The 20,274-nt window shown below is 37.7% G+C and overlaps 1 protein-coding gene and 1 long non-coding RNA gene across 2 annotated transcripts in view; one reads left to right on the top strand and one right to left on the bottom strand.

Moving 5' to 3' along the window:
- The window catches only part of LOC109457983 (uncharacterized), a 33,258-nt gene extending 16,880 nt beyond the window's left edge, over positions 1-16,378 (bottom strand). Inside the window, exon 1 of the long non-coding RNA XR_012493909.1 lies at positions 16,275-16,378. This is a non-coding gene — a long non-coding RNA (uncharacterized LOC109457983). The remainder of the gene's footprint in view (positions 1-16,274) is intronic.
- Positions 16,379-16,796: 418 nt separating this feature from the next.
- MYF6 (myogenic factor 6) lies at positions 16,797-18,991 on the top strand. Its single transcript, XM_019751258.2, has 3 exons — positions 16,797-17,403; positions 17,685-17,775; positions 18,005-18,991. The coding sequence occupies exons 1-3, from the start codon at positions 16,885-16,887 to the stop codon at positions 18,121-18,123; spliced, it is 729 nt and encodes a 242-aa protein (XP_019606817.1). The 5' UTR covers positions 16,797-16,884; the 3' UTR covers positions 18,124-18,991.
- Positions 18,992-20,274: the final 1,283 nt, after the last annotated feature.

Raw genomic sequence — 20,274 nt, 5'->3', positions numbered from 1 at the left:
CAGCAAAAGAAATGGCTTATATCGTTATATTGTGCACAGACACACACCTTCCTATTAAAAACCCATACTTCAAAACACACACAAAAAATGGGACCATTTATTTAAATCCAACATATTTCATTAGCAACTGGATAAAACAAAACTAATATTACAACCAAAGCCCTTTTAAAGAAACCATATATGTTTTTCTCTTTAAATTACATTGTCTTTACTCTTTAAGGTGACAGGAATGGGTTTAACACATTTTTAAAAGACTTCATCAAAACTAATTAGACTAAAAAGACAAAGTGAGGATGTTTCAGAAGAAACTTAGAACAATATATCCCACAGGGCTTAGGCAGGTGCCGGAGACGGTGAGGCCGGTCTGGAGCCAGCTGCCAACGCGCACATGCGCAGAAGCAGACACGAGGTCCAGAAAAGACAGGAGCAACAGGTGGCAAACCAGGCCAGCAGGACACACGAGGGTGGACTAGTATGAGGTAGCATCTAGTAACACGCAGGTGGAGCAAGGCTAAAGAGAATCCAAGAATTGGCCGTGTGCAGATCCAAAAAAAAGCCAGAGGCAGGGAAGAGGGTCAGCAGGAAGCAGGGTCCTTACTAGCCAGCAAGATTCAGAGGCAGCTCATTTCTTCATTGCCAGACTCAAAGAAGAGACACCCACGCAGGGTTGAATGATCCCTCATTTCCTGAAGATAGGCAGATAAATAGATGTGTGGATTGATACATATATGATAAATAGATGATAGATAAATACATAGAGATAATAGATAGATGATATATAGATGTATATATATATACATATATATGCATATCTATATATGTGTATATATATATATATATATATATATATATATATATCACTATATATCTCCCCTTCACTTATTTAGTTCTTAAGAGTACTATATAACTGTTAACTGAGTGAATGAATGAACTAATGCTTTAAATAAGAAGGGTACCAGAGAAATTTTAAAGGCAAAAAAATATCAAAATCAGGTACCAAAAGTATATTACCACTAATCTAACCAAAGCAATGATAATGAAAACAAAAATAACAGTCCAAGTCAAATTTGCCATTAATTGGTACAAAAAAAATTGCATACCTAGAAGATACAAATAAGTATAGTGAAAAAGTTTATCAGTAAAAAATTCAGAACTTTATCTATAAAAAGTTATTTCATACAGGTGATCACAAAAACCATTGTGGGGACAGAGCCCCAGAAAGTAGTTTACAGGCTCTCGGCCTCACGTGGAGGAGTGCTGGCTCGGGTAGTAGATGGCCATCAGCTGTGGCTGATTGCCCGTCAGCTGTAGCCAGTTAGCCAATTAGCCACTAATATAACTGCTGCAGCTATGGAGGAGAGCCAAGGAGAGTAGAGGAGCAGAGCCGAGGAGAGTGGAAGAGAGTCCTCCGTCGGTTGGCAGAAAAACGGACAGCAGGTCGCACGTCCAGTGAACCCAGCCTCCAGTGAGACCATAGTGGTATGACTCCCCTACCTATGGCTCCGTGGGTGTTCCTTTTTGGCCTCACCATATCCTGCGTTCTTATGTGGGGAGCGGGACCAGAGACCCTGCAGGCCGCCCTGCACGACAAATGGTGCAGCGAGCAGGGTCCCCCGCACGACAACCATAAACAGCCAATTAATGAGTGAGAAGATACAATGGGAAAAATTAATTCACTGATAATGTCCAAATGTTATAAAACACCAGGAGGTTAAACTTATAGGGCATTTCTAAAGAAAACTATAAAACATGGAAATCTGAAATACGATTTTTTCTTTTTTTTGGTATGGGAAGCCTGTTATAACGAACATGTTTCTTCTCAAATTACTTCATAGGTTTAATATGCCAATTTAAAAATGTTAATAGTATTAGATTATATCAAATTTGAAATATAAGAAATTAAATTCTTAATTTCATTTGGAAGAATAAATTACTGAGACATAGGATAAAAAAATTGAGTATGAAGTATGATGATAGGAAAACTCTTTTACATATAAAAATGTTTTATTATCTAAATCAAGTTAAAGTGTGTTAATGATATGAGAAGCAAACAACACTTCAATGAAAGAGACAGGATTTTCTAACACAGGTCATGTTATAAGATTTTAGTATGTCAGTAAGGAACTATCACCCACCAACGAAAAAAGATATGCTATTCAGTAACTGATGTAGAGAAATTGTCTGCTAGGAAAAAAATGAAATCATTCTAAGTTTAACCCTCTCACCCTAAACCAAAATGAATTTTGGAGAGAATAACGCTTAGTATGCTTCATGGCCTTTTTTTTCCTTTAAAGACACTAAATAATGTTGCCCCCTCAGGTCATTCACCCAACTCCTAATGCCCAGTCGATCCTACCACCCCAATGTGAAACATTTACGTTTTCTCCAAAATTCATAAAAATTCAAAGATTTATCTCCCAAAATCAAAACCTGAAGTTTAGATTATTAAGCTACTTTAAGTAACCTTACTTTCCAGTCCAGTAAATGTAATTAAAGTATCACATAACATAACTCAATATAGTTAGGAAAGATATTTTTCACATAACTGAATTTCCCAGATAATATAAGATTATAATTTGGAACAAGCCACCTGGTTCCCTGCTCCCACGATCCTCATTTCTGTACATCAGAAGCAATTCAGGTTAACCAGAAAACTGCCTCACTCTGAACTCTGGGAAGAATTTAGTCCTTATCTAGGGAAATTTCATTTATAGTCCTTCAATACCCCTGGATCAGCATCAAGAGAACTTTGCTGCAAATCTTGTGCATGCCTTGTTTCCTCGTCCTAAAAAAAGATTCTGTCTTATTTACCAGATATTAGTTCTAGTTGTGCCAAGGTGCCTGCTTTTATTTTCTTAAATCATGTTTATTTGACGTTCTCATTATAAAAGTAGAAAATGCTTACAGAATGTTTTTAATTAAAGAAAAATCTTTATAAAAGTTGTATCAACCAAAATTCCAGTTCCCAAGAATAACTATTATTAACATTTCCCACTGAGCTTTCTGATCATAGTCACCAAAATGAAGATACCTAATCAGATAATTGGTGAGATTATGACATTGGCTAGAAGTATGACCATTTTGCTTGCAAAGTTTTGGCTTTAATTACCTGTCACTTATAAAAAATATTTAATAAGTACATCCTTTCAAAAATCTGCTAAGTTAAGTCAGTTGAAAGGAAAAGACTGCTCTGCTGAGTGTTGCATTATTACGGATTCTTTTCTACGAGGTTTATTGAAGCCTGGTTATTTCAATAGCACCTTAATAGGCTACCGTAACCATTTCAAAGTCTTTTTATCAATGGGCTACCCAGTACGTAACATTAAATATACCGTTTTTTTTTAAATGAGGATTTACTAGACTAAAAATGGGTTCACAACATTAAGTTATTTTAAGGTAAATTAAAATATGTTTATTTATATAAAGCCAAGACTATAAAGAAGAAAGTTGAAGAATATAAAGAAGGGAGTTAAGGATTACTATTTCCAATGCTGGATTTCATACTGTTCTTACAACCTTCGGGGACCCAAGAAAGTCTGGATCAAGAGTTCAAGAGATAAAGTCTGGAGCAAGGTTCAAGAGATAAAAAGGCAGCAACACAGATCAACTTCTGGAATGTCCTGAAGAGTGCCCAAGGGACAGGTAACCACTTGTCCTGAGGCTCACTCTTGGGACCAGCTGGGTGAAATAGTGACTGTCATTGACAGAGAGGTCAGAAACATCAAAAAGGCCAGGGATTCAGGACCTGGGTGAGCAGGAACAAGTAACTTACTCTTAAAATGAGCAGCCGATAAACAATCCTACTACTCTCTTCTTATAAACATACCATGAGGGCCTGAACTCAAAATTGGGGAACTCTAATTTGGTTGTGACAGCCAGACTTAGCAATTAATTTCTTAGACTTAGTATCTAAGGCTTAGCAATTTCAGCTACAAAAAAACAAACAAAACAAAGTCTTTCTATAAAAAGCTTTTCTGAGTAGTGAGCCTCTGGTCCCACAAAGTTTCCAGGAACTCCTACGGAAGCAAAAATTGGAGACTTACTTTCAAAGAGGGTAAATGAGCATTGTATCTTGACCTGATCTAGATACACATCTTTTGTTAAAGCACCAATAAATTTATGCAAATCCAAAATAGAAATCAGTATCTACTAAGGAAAAATGCCATTCTATCTCAGAGAAGAGGAATGAGGGATTTGACCATAATCACCTTCATTAATTCGCACAGCAAAGATTACATAGTACCTGTTTTCCACCAGATTGTCTTCCTAGCACTGATTGTACAACCCCTGCCCTGTGGAGTGGATGATATGAACAAATAAACATCATAGGGCAATGTGAAAAATGCTTAGATATGAGTCTTCATAGCATCAGATACTGTAATCAATATGAGATATGTAAAGAGACAGTTGTGAAAAATGGGTATAGTTCGATGACCCATGCTCCACAAATAGGTATTTCCTTACAGTCATTGCTTTGAAATAGGAGCGTATACAAGGCAACATCAAGGGCTTCCAAGCTTTCTGTGACTCTGTGCTTTTGCACCAAATTTTACTCCAAGGAAGCATACCTTTAAAATAATGTTTTACCTGAAGGCTTTTTGTGTCGATCCAGTAAAGCTAAGCATTTTAAATAATTCCAAATTATGTTTTTATTTTCAAAACATTGTAATTTTTTAAAGCATTGATTTAAAGTGGTCAAATTTGGATTCAGAATGATTTCACAACCCTACTTTTCTCCCTCTAGCCTTTCCTTTCCCTCCCTCCTCTCTCCCTCTAGTCCTCCGTCTCTCACTCCTCCTCTTCCCACTTCTCTCTCTCTATCATTTGCCTTTTGCTAGACTATGAAGAGCTCCAGAGCCTCAGAGCCCCAGAAGAGTCTTCTGCCCACTTTGTAAGGTAGAGCTAAATTACTGCACCCTCAGAAAAGCTTACACTAATCTTACAAGATCGTGCTTCATTTTTTTCTTGTGGCTGCAGTTATTGCTAAGATAATGTATTTATAAAACTCTTTCACTGCCAAAAATAGTATTATAGTATTATCATATGTCCAAAAGCTGATTTTAATCATCACTTTAATCTTCAAAAGATAACTTATCCCATGAAGAAGACTGGGATTTTCTTCAAAGTCAGAAAAAAATAAGCTTTTTGGTGAATTGAAATGGATAAGATTAAAGAAAAAAATATTCTGTTATGGGAGTTTTAGAAAGCTATATAAAATACCAGACCCTCAAAGAAGTAAAAATAAAGTTGGAAACATAAGAAGTCTAGCTATATCTTGAAATTACTTAGTTCTTTAAAAAAAGTAGCATATGTTCTTAATGCTATTACATCATAACAATCCAAAATCTAAGACTAAACCACATTAATTGATCTGAATAAAATGGGAAAAATAATATAAAAACAATCAAATATCACTTATTACACTTATTTTTAAGCATAGCAACAACACATACAAAAAATGGCTACCTTTTGGCAAACTTCAAATACAAAAATTTCCAGGAACAGCACAACAGATTGGTAAAGTCCAACCCTTGATGCTTGCATTCTTTCTTTGTGATGTGATGTTTCTCACTAACCCAAAACGAAAACTGACACACATGAAAAGAGCTTGTTGTGCCATGGAAAAGTCTTACCACTGCACAGTACAACTTCATTTTATTACAAAGCAAATATTATACTCATCCACAGCCATTCCTTTTATTATCCATTTTTTTCTGTACTTTATTCCTCAAAATGCTGGGGTTTCCTAATCACGAATAAAAATTAGCGAGGTTGACCATATTTCACAAAAGGATACAACCATTATTCTGTTTCCTGGGATCTGTTAGTACTTCAGTCTTGACTGAAATGACCTCACTCACAGAACATGTGCACACATACCTCCCAATCAGAGAAGGGAAAAAAAAAAAGACTTTTTTTTTTTTGGAAGTAGTTTATAACTAGAGATCGACTGGATCTACTCACATCAGGTGTGTGGAAGGATGCAGGTTAGGAAAGGAAGCAATGGCCTGGATTTACTGCCTTCAAGACCATTAAGTCTTGGTAGAGAGAACTAATTGATTTTGCTCTTTTCACTCTTGAAGAGGTCAAGCTGACATTTCCCTCTGTGAGAATGGATAATGAAGCAAGGGGCAAACTGCACTAATGACTCTGTGACATACTTAAAGGTACTAGTGTTATATAGTGTTCTGAACACAGAAAGAATATTCAACAAAGAGCCATATTAGAAGAGTTTGTAAAATACTAAATTGCGATAGCAGCTGAGAGAAAAGAAGAGTTCTTTTGAAAGGAAATTAATGGACCGTTGGTGTCACTTCCTAGAGGATTTGGAAGTGAGAAGTGGAATTGAGGAGACCATGTTAATAGAACCCTTGTTTGTATAAAAAGACCATCATACTTACTTTACCAGATATCCATCATAGGAGTCATGCTTGTCACCGTCTGCATTAGTCTGTGTTTAGCAGAAAATAATGCCTTATTATGGGCTATGGGAGCACCTTATTTTCTTGATCTCCAACAGCACATGATCATCTGTTTTCTTGGACACAAATTTAGAAAGAAATTCTACCCTCGCCTGATGTGGTAATTCTTGGACCAAAGACATTCACCATTTTGAGAATGAAAAGATTGTTTCAAGCCTAAACTATCTTATTTCTGAGTGAGTTTAGAAATATTTGGAGCCAAAATCTTTTAAGTTCTAGCCTTTGTCAATAGTAACCCCATTGCAAATTAAATCTTCTATTCTGTCAACTAATAAATGAATAGTAATAAAAGTAAACAAACATTTTCCCTATGATTATACAATTTGACTAGAAGCATAATTAATACTGATTGAAATTTTGAAGAGTATTCCTCTCTTTCTTAGGAAGACATTATATTAAAGGGAACTTTTAAAGGCTTTCTTTATGAATGGTTTATATGAAATAATATGTTAAACTTCAATTTAATTTACATTAATAAACCAAATATGTCAAAACAATTATATTGAAATTTAATTTATTTCAGCATATGGAAATTATAGAGTACTTTAAAAAAATAGCTCTTCCAAAATATCCTGAAATGCCTTTTTTCACATGCTCCTTTGTAGATGTTGATAAGAACAGTATTTGTTTTATTTTTCTCTTTATTTTCATTGACTGCATGTGCATTTATACGTCTCAATAATTCAAAAGAGCTACCCTCAAAATATGTGATGCCCTGTTTGAAAAGGTGCTCCTACTCCCATTCCACAGTAGGTAGCATTACAAATCTTCATAGAAGACAATGTGAAGATGCTAAAAAAAAAATCTACATAGAAGACTAATAGAAGCATGCCATTTTATAAGTTCAAAAATGTCTAATGATTCTCCATTCCATGTAAGATGAACCCCAATATTCACAATATTTACATTTTTAGGTCTTACCAGTCATTCTCATCACAGTTTGGTCATGTCCTGTCCTTCATATTCATCTCCCATCCAAATCCGGCCCATCTTTCTAGCTCCTTTAAAAAAAAATCCTACCTTTCCATGAGATCCTCCATTCATTCAAATAACCCTTCATTCATGCCAGATTCCCTACATTATTCATTTTGGAATGTTACTATATACTAATTTGGACTGTTATGTAACTGCTTCAGAAGGTACATCTTATATCTTTAATTAGATTGGAAAATCTGTGAAAGCAAGTAATACATAGGTATTTCTAGATTTAACACAAAATTTTGCACAAAATGAAGGAGTATTAAGGAACAGATAGAAAAAGAGAATGAGAATAAAAGGGGGATATTAAAAATATTTTATGTGGAGGAAGAACTAAGGGGGTTTATGGGAACTCTCAGAACTTTTTGCTCAATTTTTCTACAAATCTAAAAGTGCTCTTTTAAAATTAATAGAATTAAGAAATATTTTTAATTCATAGAATTAAAAAAACATTTGAGAGGATGCATTTTTTAAACAGAAAGTTATTTTGAAAGTTTTAAAAAATATAGTAAATACAAAGAGAAGAAATGATGAAATAAACTTGGGTCTGTTGCTAAATAGTTAAAAATGTGTACACCATAAAATGAAATATAAAAATCCAAGAGGATTGTAGGAAGTGATAGTTTCCCTCCAGCAGGTACATAAACTATGTGTGGAATATAGGTTTGGGTTTGTGGACTATAAATAGATAAAATAGCAACTTTCAAAAGTAAGCAGAAAACAATGGATGGACAGAGGCAAATAAAAAGTAGAGAAATTAAACTTTTATAAAGACAGATTTATATTAAAGAATTCAAAGAAATTAGGTCAGAAACTAAAAACATCAAGAAATAGCGGTTGTAACTGACAAGCATATAAAGAATATACATTTTCTGTTATTTAAAAATATTTATTTCTATCATAGAGAATAGAGGAGAAAACAATGAGAATAGATGAAACTAAATATAAAAGCAAATGACTTGGAAAACATGTTAGACATAGATAAAATAGGTATAGCCTACGCTTGTCAACACAAGAAGGGATGAAAGGCCAATAAAGCATCGAATCATCAAATACATCCGAGACACTCAATATTAAGGAGGTCTTACATTGACCACTCGTTGGTGAAATTCATTTTGGACCACATTAATGCAGCCATACTGCCCAATGGATTATAGTAGGTGAGCTACAGCTTTTGAGCAAAGATATGGCATCAGAGATCAAAGCTAAGATCATCTACACCCTCATATTCCCAATTAATATATATGGATGTGAAAGTTAAACAGTGAAGAAGGCTGATAGAAAAAAAAATCACCTGAAATATGGTTTTGGAGGCGAGCTCTACAGATACCCAGGAACACAAGAAAGACAAACAAATGGGTTCTAGAACAAATTAAGCCTGAATCATGGCTGGAGGCAAAAATGACAAAACTGAAGCTGTCCTACTTTGTGCACATCATGAGAAGACAAGGTTCTTAGAAAACATAATAATGCTGGGAAAAATAGAAGACAGCAGGATAAGAGGAAGACCAAATAGGAGACGGATGGACTCCATAAAAGAAGCCACAGGCATGAGTCTACAGGAGCTGAGCAGGGCTGTTGAGGACAGGATACTATGGACCATCACTCATTCACACAGTCGTCAGAAGTTAGAGCTGACTCAATGGCACATAACACATAGCTTTTGAGTAGGTGTACAGAGCATTTGTGTATTGGTCCCATACAACTTCCATCTGCTGAAATCCCTCAATCCTCGGGATTGTAACTACCACAGAGTGGGGCAAAGCGTAGGAGAAGGGAGAAAGACAGGACATATGAGCATTGTGTAACTCAAGACTTGGGTAGTACGGTCTCACTATCCCATTTGTACCCTATCCTAAGAATATTAAACTACTCCATATTTTTTCCATTTGCTTCTTACTGTATGTTTTTAAATAATGAATAATGCCATGGGTTTCAAGCATTTTGATTAGAGCATCGGTTTTGTGAGTTCTGGGACAGGTTGCCTGTACATGGCAGTGTACGTGGAAAATACAACTGCATCATTATTTCCCAATGGGACAGAATGCAGGTCCAACTCTCAGTGAACAGCTATCAATGCTGTCACTTTGGGCAACTCTACTAGAAAAACAAAACAAAACAAACAAGCAAAACACCTATCAACAGTATTTCTTTTGGCCAGAGAAGTACAAGGTACCCTGAAAGTGGGCAAATAAACACTCAAAGTTCCTCTAAATTACTTTGCTCTAGATTTTTTTTTTCACCAAAGACTATTCTTCTATTGGTCACTGTAAGGAGGTTCAGAATAAGAACTTTTTAATTATATAAGTCACTGTTAGAGGAGACAGGATTTAGTTTACAAGCATGTGACCTTGGGCAAGTAGATTGATTTCTCTTAGCTTTGTTTCTCTCTCTTTAAAATGAAGATAATTATATAATATACTTGGTAAAACATTGGGAACATGTAATGAGATCATTCATTTAAATCACTTCAATACCAGGCCTGCTATTTTTTTTGTTTTCAGAGTGAAATAATGGCTAAATAATGGCTATAGCTTTACAAAGTAAGACATTTATATTTTCTTCTATATTCTAAAAGCACCAATTCTTGAATTCATATTGTCAAACTGAAGTCTCATGATAGTTTATACTTATATACAAGAAAATGTAAAATCTACTTAAATGGTTTAATAGAAAGATGATACTTACATTGTGAAATTACATAGTAAGGCTCTACCAATTGCAACATCTAGCTCGGATCATGAATCAGGGAAGATAAAACTAAATATGATTAATTTTTATGTGACTAGTGACATGTTAAACATGTAATGTATATACTTAAGAAGCTCCAGATTATATGTGATTTAAACATATTGTAACATTTGGTATTTTTGTATTACTTAATATCCTCAAAATTAACGTATTATCTGAAGGCAAAAATGCCTGAGCTTCTAGAAGAAAAAGTGTGAAATGTGTATACGTCTGATTAAACAACTTTTGTTTTTCCAAACCAGTGAAAAAAACTTTATGGAATAAATGTGTTTGTACAGTGGTGACTATTTGTCATAGTGAGCTCTGACATAGGCATTAAAGCACCAACTATTTTAGACAATATGTCATAACCAGCCAGTTGGAGGGCAGTAACAAAATACTTGGCTAACCATTCTATGCTAGAGACATCTGTTTAGCTTAGCAAGCTAGTAACACCAGACGCTACTGTAATTTGGGCCATCCGAATATCACAATTTATTTAGTTTTTAAAAGATATAAACAACATTTTAAAAATCATTTTATGTGACATTTTAAACATTAAGTGTATTAGCATGGAAATTTTTTAATGTAATATTTGAGTGACAAAGACAATATATACATAATATTGTATTATATTTATGTTTTTAAAATCATGTAATATAAAATTTACATTGTGCAATATTACATTATATAAAATTTTTCTTCTTATAGAAAACAAAATAAGCAGAGTATGATTTATTGAGGCAATATGTACAAGGGTAATTTTTTTCTTCAATCAAAAGTAAAATAATAAAATACTAATTTGTATAGAGAATTTACTATGTGCTAGACACTATCCAGTAAGTGTTTCACTTGACATTGTTTTAATCTTTAAAAAACCTTATAAGGTAATATTATTTCCACTTTATCGACTAATTAATTGAGACTTAGAGAAGTTATATAGCTTGCCTAAAATTAACTATTAGCAAGTGGTAGAGCTGGACCTAGAACTTGAGTCTAACATCAAAGCCTGCATTTGTAACCACTGTAATTTTTTTAAAGAAAAATGTCCACTTTATATATCCTGTACTCTGTTCATTGTTTTTATTGGTGAATAGATATTTGTAAACTTCTATCATGTTTTTCTAGGAAGTACGGTGACCAACTCATTCTGACTTGCCTGGGATTTTTACAATTTTAGGGCATAAATGGGGGCTCCTGGGTACCCGTCCTAAACAAACCGATGTCAGCTGGTAACCTAGGAGGAAGCAAAACTTAACATGGAAAGAGTCTACTGGTTCACAAATTTTACTCTCAAAATTCGTAAATCTGAGAGTAAAACGTGGAACAGTGAGGAATTATGAAAAAGACTTAATTTTTTAAGCACTAAGGAATGGATGTTTCTCGGGGAGAGAAGCATTCGTTATCTGTTTCCCTGGAAATTATGTCTAGAAAATAAGAAATGAGCGGCAGCCTCCTTAAGTAGCATTTTGCAGCTAGTACGCAAACTTAACACACTTTTTTTTTTTTTTTCTACTCCCAGATGGAAGGGAATCGTTGGTGACAGCAAAGAACAAAAACCATATTTCTTGAAAGATCTGAAGAGCAGCCCCTCTGGTTCTTCCTTTGCTTCTCGTGGACTTATTTCTTTGGAGCTGTTTTAAAAGGGCTGTGCCACAGAAGGCCTGGAAACCAAAGTCCTTTCTTAGTGCAGGTCCTGCCCCATTTCTCTGCATAACTTACTGCCACCATCTGGAGACTGCAAAGCATTCGCCTTTAAAATCTTTCCTTTACCTCTGCTTGGTTGGTGCCCCTCCCCCATGTCCTCTGAAGTGACTCGAATGTTCTGTCAGTCTAAATGCAAGACTATTTTTACCACAGTGTTTGGGAATCTTTGGGCACACACTGTCTGCAGATTAGGTAAGTTACAGGTGCATGGGTTCATGTTACTCATATAGCTGCCACAAGTTTAAAGCATTAATCTGACTCCCAAATTTTCTCTTTCAGTCAGCGGGCCCTTCCTTTCACCTTCTATTCTCTAGGTCTACTCACTGGCCTTGCTAGTTGATCCTTCTTCTATCTGCAGGCTGGACTCAATTCTGCTCCTTCTCCTCTTCTCCTCCCTCCAGCTCCCTTCCTCTCTTCTATTCCCTTTTCTCTCTTCTCCCTCTTTTCACTGCTGAAAACGTATCATCATTTTCTGTCTAGCCCTCAGTTCTACTTGCTCAGCTATCACTGAAACTTCTTTCTTTGAACTCAACTATAGAACAATATAGTCATATCCCTTAGATATAAGCCACAAAAATCTCTTTGCTAGTTTCTGACAAACTCTCTTCTGTCTGTTTTGTCCTTGAGCTTCCTCCTACTGTCATCACTGTCCCAACCCACAAAAAACAAAACAAAACAACACACACACACACACACACACACACACACAAAGCTTCAACTTTGCTCTCTGGAAATACCCAACATCTTAGGAACTTCTGTCCCCAAACCATCCTTTCTTAAGCTTCCCATTCAGGACAAACTATTGTTATACACTTTACTGCAAAATGTTTAGCTCAGTTATTTCTTTGGGTGATTTTTTAAATTAGTGTCTGTCTCCCAGTATACTGGAAATTTGTTGAGGGCATAAATAAATGAAACACTATTATGGGGGTCACTAATTTCAGTATTATTCCATTATACCACTAACACAAATAAATCCCTAAATTTATCTTAAACATCTGTGTCACCAATTCTAGGTTTTTCAATTAATTCACTATGGTTATTTCAATGAGAGGCTTTGTGAATTGAGTAGGGGCAGAACAAAAATTAACATCTGTTGAATTATTCCATGTCATGGATTCAATATATATTGTTTTATATTATGCTAACAACAAGCCTGTGATGTATGTATTGCATATGCCATTTGATCTCCTATAAAACTGAGGCTTGGAACATATATTTAAGAATGGTTAGAATTAGATTCTGTCTTACTCCAACGCTCTGTTTTTCCACCACATATACCACTCTCCGAAAGGCTCAGAGCTAAAATCTACCACTGACTAAACTTGCCATAATCCTTTCCCTCCCACTCCTTTTCACAGAGAGAAGAACTGGACATATTCAAACGTTTGTGGAGATGAGAAGAAAATGCATTTACAAATAGCTAAGCATGAAATAAGAATAATGGGGTGGCAAACTATTTGAAAACTCTCAATTCTATTACTAACCTAGTTTCAGATTTTGTTGTGAATGAACTAGGCCCCTGAAGTGATTGATTAATACTTAATATTATTTTTCTCTTATTATGATTTACTTTTCCATAAGTTTTTAAAACATATTTGAACTATTTAAAGCCTGGAGGATTTCAGTTTACATAAACCTGTTTTGACCACTTGTCAAGATCTGTGTCTCCCAAGTTCTACTGAGAAATAATGGAATTGCAATTACAGGCATCTCATATTTTGTAAACAGTTTGAGTTCCAGAAGTTCTCTAGTTTGTTGTTTGGAATCATTGCATATTTTCCCATTACCTAATCTAATAAAGGGTGGTTATTTCCCAAGTTGGCATTTTGTTTCTCTCTCCTCCCACCCTACTCCACCCCCAAAACAACAACAAAAGAGAGAAAAAATCTGTTTAAACCAAGGTGAACAACAACATAATTTTATTGGACTGAGTTCTACAGAATGTTGGAAAGGGGCTTTGTAATTTAATAAGTAAAGGCAACTCAACAGCAAAGTTTGAATTTACATAAAGAAATGTCACATTTGTCTGGGAGGTTGTTCTTAATCAGAGCCCCAAAGCTTTTTCTACTTTTTTCTAGAATCTTCTTTCTACATTTTGAACTTAACTGTTTCTCCACTGGGGACACTTAAAGGAGGGGAAAATAAAAGGGAAAGAGTGCACTTTCATATTCTTTAGCAGTTCTTGATGTGCAGACTCTTTCGAATCTGTCCAGTATCTCTTAAAATCAGTGGTGAGTCTACGAATGGTGCTACCTTAAATGTCACTCCTATCATCCAAGCAACAAAATTCCTTAGTTGCAATAGTTTTTCTATTTAATTTTGTTCTTTATACCTAATTTCAGTAAAAAAAAGTACTTTTATAGAGTATACATTTTTGAACTGATTTCACATTTTTATAAATATCTTCTTCATCATGATCTTTGACAGTATGATGTCTTTTGTTACTGTATCAATTTTATGGGTTAAAAAAATGAGAATTTGAGATATTAGCATTGACTAAGTCGTCACAGGCTCAAAATGATTGTAATCTAAACCATCCACACCCCAATTCCAAGGCTATTTCTCCTTTTTTTTTTTTCTCCCAATAGTCAATTTCACTCACCCTTCCGGGTTCAAACTCCATGAGAAAGGAATCACTTTTCAGTGCTTTGTCCCTGGCACCCCGGACACTATCTGGCACTTAGTAGGTACCCAAAAAATGTTGAATAAATGAATTTCAGTTATTGTTATCTTAGTAATCTTTGCAATAATGCTATTCAATTTTACTGGTTTAGAAAATGGCTTTTAAAATTGTCTTCGCATTATAAGAGGCAGGATAGAATATGGTTAAGAGCACAGGGTAATTTTCCATAATGGATGTTAGACTATACCCTGAGTTGTTGGAGATTTCAATCTGCAGTCTTAACTGCTCACTGTAGCACAACCAGAGGACTGATACAAATAGGAGAAAATATCACAAAAGGAGTATTGGCTTCTTATCGTTCTTCCCTGTGCTTCCTATTTGTTCAAAAACCTAAAATTGATTCTCAAACTTGATAAGGAATTATTCAGCTGCACAATAACGAAAACAGCCCAACATGTCAAAACTTAGCACCCCAAGTCTGTGGCTCTACGGAAAGAGGCTATGAAGAATCATCTTCTGGAATAAGTGACTTGACTCAAAACTGTAGCTAGTTCTTACATTATCTGACCATAGATTTCTTGCATTGTCTTCACTCTATTCATTTTTAAAAAAGAACAAGACAAAGAAGAAGAGGAAGTCATATTGAACAAAGCCTATAATTGTCACTGCTTGGGGTAGAATAAGAAGACCTTTGGTTTCCATCTAGTTTTTCAGGTACTGACTATAAAGGCCAAAACCAAAGTTGATTGTTTCCCAAAAGCCACTTACAGGTCGAAGGAGTCCTTCCAGGGCTCTAACAGGGAAAATAAAAGAAAGAGAAATGGAAGGAAAAGGAAAAGAAGAAAAGTAAAAAGAGAAAGGAAAGGGAAAGGGGAAGGGAAGGAAACTAAAAAGGAAACAAACGAATACAATAACAAACGAGAGAGAGAGAGAGAGAGAGAGAGAGAGAGAGAGAGAGAGAGAGCCCTCTGCAATAGCTGTGCTTTATTTCCTTCATAAGAAATGGCCTTCGCCCTGACATAGCCTTATGCACTAATGGTCATCAAGCAGATATTACAAGGTTATATGCATCACATGCATGATATCATTTGATCAAATCCTCCCCAAAATTTTACAATGCAACCACTGTCATCTCTTGCAGAAATCGAGACCTAGCACTTACCCATGCACACATAAATAGAAATGAACTAAGCTAGGACTTGAAGGGAGTTCTTTGAATCTAGGGCCCCTGCACTTCATCCTTAGATTGTGCTGCCTCCCCAACAACCATACTTGTGTGTGTATTGGACCACAGACAGCTGCAATTAAAAATTCTATTTCCTGGCTTTGCCTCAGTTGCTACCTTTCTCATCTAAACCCTGTGGCAACTGATTTAGAGTCAATGGATAGTGAGTACAGGACAGAAGAAACTGTGCACAATGTGTAGACCAGGAGCCATTAGAGAGGCACCTTGGAGTAGGGGCCACAATGAATCCTGAAATATCAGTTAGCTTTAGTGTGAGTCTTATTTCCACTAAAACTATTTTCAAACACAATTATTACATGTATTGCATCCACATTTTCTGTCCCGCCCCTCACCTCATAGGTATTACTGCTCCACCATGGAGGGGTATAGAATTCAGATTTTGGTTGCCACCCCCCCCAAAAAAAAAAAAAGATAGTCAAGGAAGGAATCTGAGCACCTTTCAGCCACCCGCTCCAGCTCCCAAATCATCTCACAGCCTTATTAAAAGAGAGGAAAAGAGATTTACCTGCTGCTACTGAGGCTGAAGCCTGAAAGTCATGTATAACCTTTGAAGGACTGTAATGGTTTTAATCACAGGAATAGCATCTTTTTGACAGACAGGAGAGAAAAGAACTGAACCACTCTGGAAATATTAACCAGGCTATTTCGGAGCAATGGCTATTGCCTTTGAAATCTTTCATCATGGGTCTATACTTAGAATTCAGATGAGCCTGGGGGAGGGGAACAGGGCCATGTTAATCCCCAGTTGTTTTGAAGTTGTCCTGTAAGCAGGTTAGCATATAAACTGTCCCAAATGGAAGCAAGTCTTTGTTTAAATTATGGTATCCTCTCTATTTTGTTTTAACCTGTTCTGCATATAGATTGTCACATCATTCTGGGGGGTGACACTTCTCAGTTTTCTTTCAAACTAGATATTCTACAGAGCCCTGGCTGTAATCACATTGGGAGACTGATGCTCTATGACAGCTAAAAGTTGGATTGAGTTTCAGGAGCTACTATATATAAAGCTGGGGCAACTTATGTCACCGCACTAATTAAATGCCATCTGGGTGGTTCCTCTGGGTTTTTGAGCCCATCACCCCGTTCAGCCCGAGTCAGAGGCCAAGGAGGAGAACATGATGATGGACCTTTTTGAAACTGGCTCCTATTTCTTCTACCTGGACGGAGAAAATGTTACCCTGCAGCCATTAGAAGTGGCAGAGGGCTCTCCTTTGTACCCAGGGAGTGATGGTACCCTATCACCCTGCCAGGACCAAATGCCCCCGGAAGCTGGGAGCGACAGCAGCGGAGAGGAACATGTCCTGGCGCCCCCAGGCCTACAGCCTCCCCACTGCCCCGGCCAGTGTCTGATCTGGGCTTGCAAGACATGTAAGAGAAAATCTGCCCCCACCGACAGACGGAAAGCCGCCACCCTGCGCGAGAGGAGGCGGCTAAAGAAAATCAACGAGGCCTTCGAGGCACTGAAGCGGCGGACTGTGGCCAACCCCAACCAGAGGCTGCCCAAGGTGGAGATTCTGCGGAGCGCCATCAGCTACATTGAGCGGCTGCAGGACCTGCTGCACCGGCTGGATCAGCAGGAGAAAATGCAGGAGCTAGGGGTGGACCCCTTCAGCTACAGACCCAAGCAAGAGAATGTAAGCCCAGATGCTGCCCGGGCAGGGGAATGCAAAGGCTAATTAGACGCTTTCCTCGGGGCCTTAACCTCCAGCTGGTCGGTCTCCTTTCCTGTCCCCCTTCCTCGCCCGCCCCTCCTGCTTCCTCTCTAATGAACCCCCAGTGACCCGTGAACACGGGGTACCTGCGATAGGCAGGATATGCGCACCGAGGAAGCAAGGGAGACACCCCTACAAAGGCACCCCCACCCTCGGAACTGATGTTTCTTTCCTAATCTACCGCTGCCTTGGTTTTCCTCCAGCTTGAGGGTGCGGATTTCCTGCGCACCTGCAGCTCCCAGTGGCCAAGTGTTTCGGATCATTCCAGGGGGCTCGTGATAACTGCCAAGGAAGGTAAAGTAAAAGAAAGGGTACTGGGCTGTGCTAGGGAACACCCCGGGAGGGGGCCAGGGTGCTCGTTCGAGACAGAAAAGGCTGGGAGCTAGAGCAGGGACGCGCCCTGGGAGAAGTGCGCTCCTTGAGCGCGGGGTCACTTCTCTCCGGCTGCCTCAGAGGCCTGGAGCAGGGCGCGCAGTTGCCTCTTCTTACTTCTTTGCTGTTTGTGTGTGTTTTCTGCTTTTAGGAGGGGCAAGCATTGATTCGTCGGCCTCGAGTAGCCTTCGGTGCCTTTCTTCCATCGTGGACAGCATTTCTTCGGAGGAATGCAAACTCCCTTGCGTGGAGGAGGTGGTGGAGAAGTAACACGGAGCCGGTGTGTGTGATGTTCTCCACGCAGCAGGAAGATCCCACCCTCTCTCCCTCCTTCGCCTAATCCTTTAGATTAGGTCATATTTCATTAATTAGGAACCCAGACCGAGGAGTTTATGAAAGGGAAGGAGACAAATTCACAAAGAAATTTCTCCGAAACTGTTGTGCACGCTCAGATGAGAAAAACCTGTCGGCTTTGGGCTTTTCTTTTTGGAACAGCGAGTGGGTTAGGTCTAGAAGGCTTACTTTGTTTTTGTTTGGTTGGTTTTGTAATATATTTACTGTTACTACGGCGATTCTTTTGTGCCATGTTCAAAAGAAGTTCATTCCTGTCTAAAACAAAGTTGCATTTACATATTAGTGATATTGAATGTATTTTTTGTAAATAATCTTAGTACTTTCATTTTATATGTAAACCTAAGAAATATATTTTAAGTGTAGAGTGACATATTGTATATAAAATGTGAGAGGATCCTGGTATTGTAATATTAAAAAATAAGTTTCTATGTGAACAAAGTTGCTCCTATTTTTATTCAGCTGAAAAAAAATATGTTTGCATAAAGAGAGCCATATTTTACACATCAAATAAGCCCATTTATTTGGGTGTTTTCTTAAAGGCTGATTTAAAGGGAGAAAAAAATGTTTTTTTTTCCCCAATGTCTGAATGAAGCTGTTCACTTTTCTGTCTCAGGTAGACCTTATACTTGTAGTTATACGTGAAACATCCAGGAGGGAACTGCCCTTTCCGCTTTTATCAACATACTTTCTCTTTCTTTTAACTGTCATATACCTGGACCTCTGGGTAAAATTTGCTTACTCAAAGTTAACAACTGCATTTTCAATCCAGTAAAATCTCATTGTTGCAAGAAATTGCTTCACCAAAGCTCTTTGCTTCTTTTCCTAAAAGATCTTCAGCTAATTTAGCCCAAATTGCTTTCCCTCTTTGACTTCCCAGGCTGGGTCCTTCCTGAAGCAGCATTCATCTGGAGTCCTCAGGGGCTGCACTAGCCAGGTCTCTGGCCCCCTCCCCAGTTTTCTTGAACTAGACTGGTGGCTAGAAGATTGGAATATCCTCAAGGCCTCGTGTGGCCTGGGTCAGTTTTCCAAAGAGAAAGATAAAAGAAGGGGACAATCTGTCTCTTGAGGTGGGGTGGGTTTCTTTGAAGGAAGGGTTGCTTCAAGAGAGGGAAGGGTTAAACGGTTGAGGGCAAAGGACAACAACAACACACATGAAACCTCTTAGCTGGGCCAAATAGCAAAGCCCCAGAGAGGCTTGAAGCCCCGGGAGCTCCTCACGGTGAGGATTTTACAACGTGCACCAGGTTTGTTTATCCTGTAACCTCAGGAAGGACACGACCACCAAGAATCGCAGTGGGAAGTGAACCAGAGGAGAGGAGCAAGCCATTTCTTTGCAATTGCTACTTTTGTCTCGTACATTCTGTAAGTGGCATCCTCCATTTGACTCTCCCCCATCGTACTTCCCCCTCCCTTCCCTTTCCAAGAGCTACTCCTCAGTTCACAAATGTGAAAAATCGAATTCAGTTATTTCCCAGCCCAACCTTGCTTCCTAACACTCCAGTCTGAACCTTTCTGTGGCACACCACGAAAGTTCCATAAACGGCCACAAACAGCGCCCTCTGCAGGAGCGGAGCAGTATCTTGTTTTTCCATCTCAAGAGGTCTCTCCTGGGGGGGGTAATAGTTCCGTTGTACTTTGTTTTCTGAGCATCTGGATAATTCTGATTTCACCTAGAATACTCTTTAAATGCAGTAAAGTTCACAGAGGAAACTGACATTAACATATAATCCCTCTTAAAGGTTTGAGAAAAGCAGGTGGAGCTTTGGTGGGTGCTGATTCCCCAGACTGAATCCAGGTTGCCACTGGGAAGCCTTGGGCTGTAATTGTTTCCTCTCTTCCTCCATTTCCTCATTTATAAAATAGTGGGGACGACAATAATGGTGCTTAACCCCCGGGGTTGTCAAGATTCACTGAGATAACCCATATAAAGTGTTCAGCCAAAACAGCGTGAAACATAAACAATGTCGGTTCTCTTTTTATTTTTCATTAGTGAATCTAAATTGACCATCTAGACGCTTTCTTCCACCATAACCCACAGTTCCTTCAGATTCGGTTTTCCAGCCTTTA

Source organism: Rhinolophus sinicus, linkage group LG02 (assembly GCF_036562045.2).
Source record: "Rhinolophus sinicus isolate RSC01 linkage group LG02, ASM3656204v1, whole genome shotgun sequence".
NCBI lineage: Eukaryota > Metazoa > Chordata > Mammalia > Chiroptera > Rhinolophidae > Rhinolophus > Rhinolophus sinicus.
Note: the sequence above shows the minus strand (reverse complement) of the source record. Positions and strands in the feature narration are given on the sequence as shown.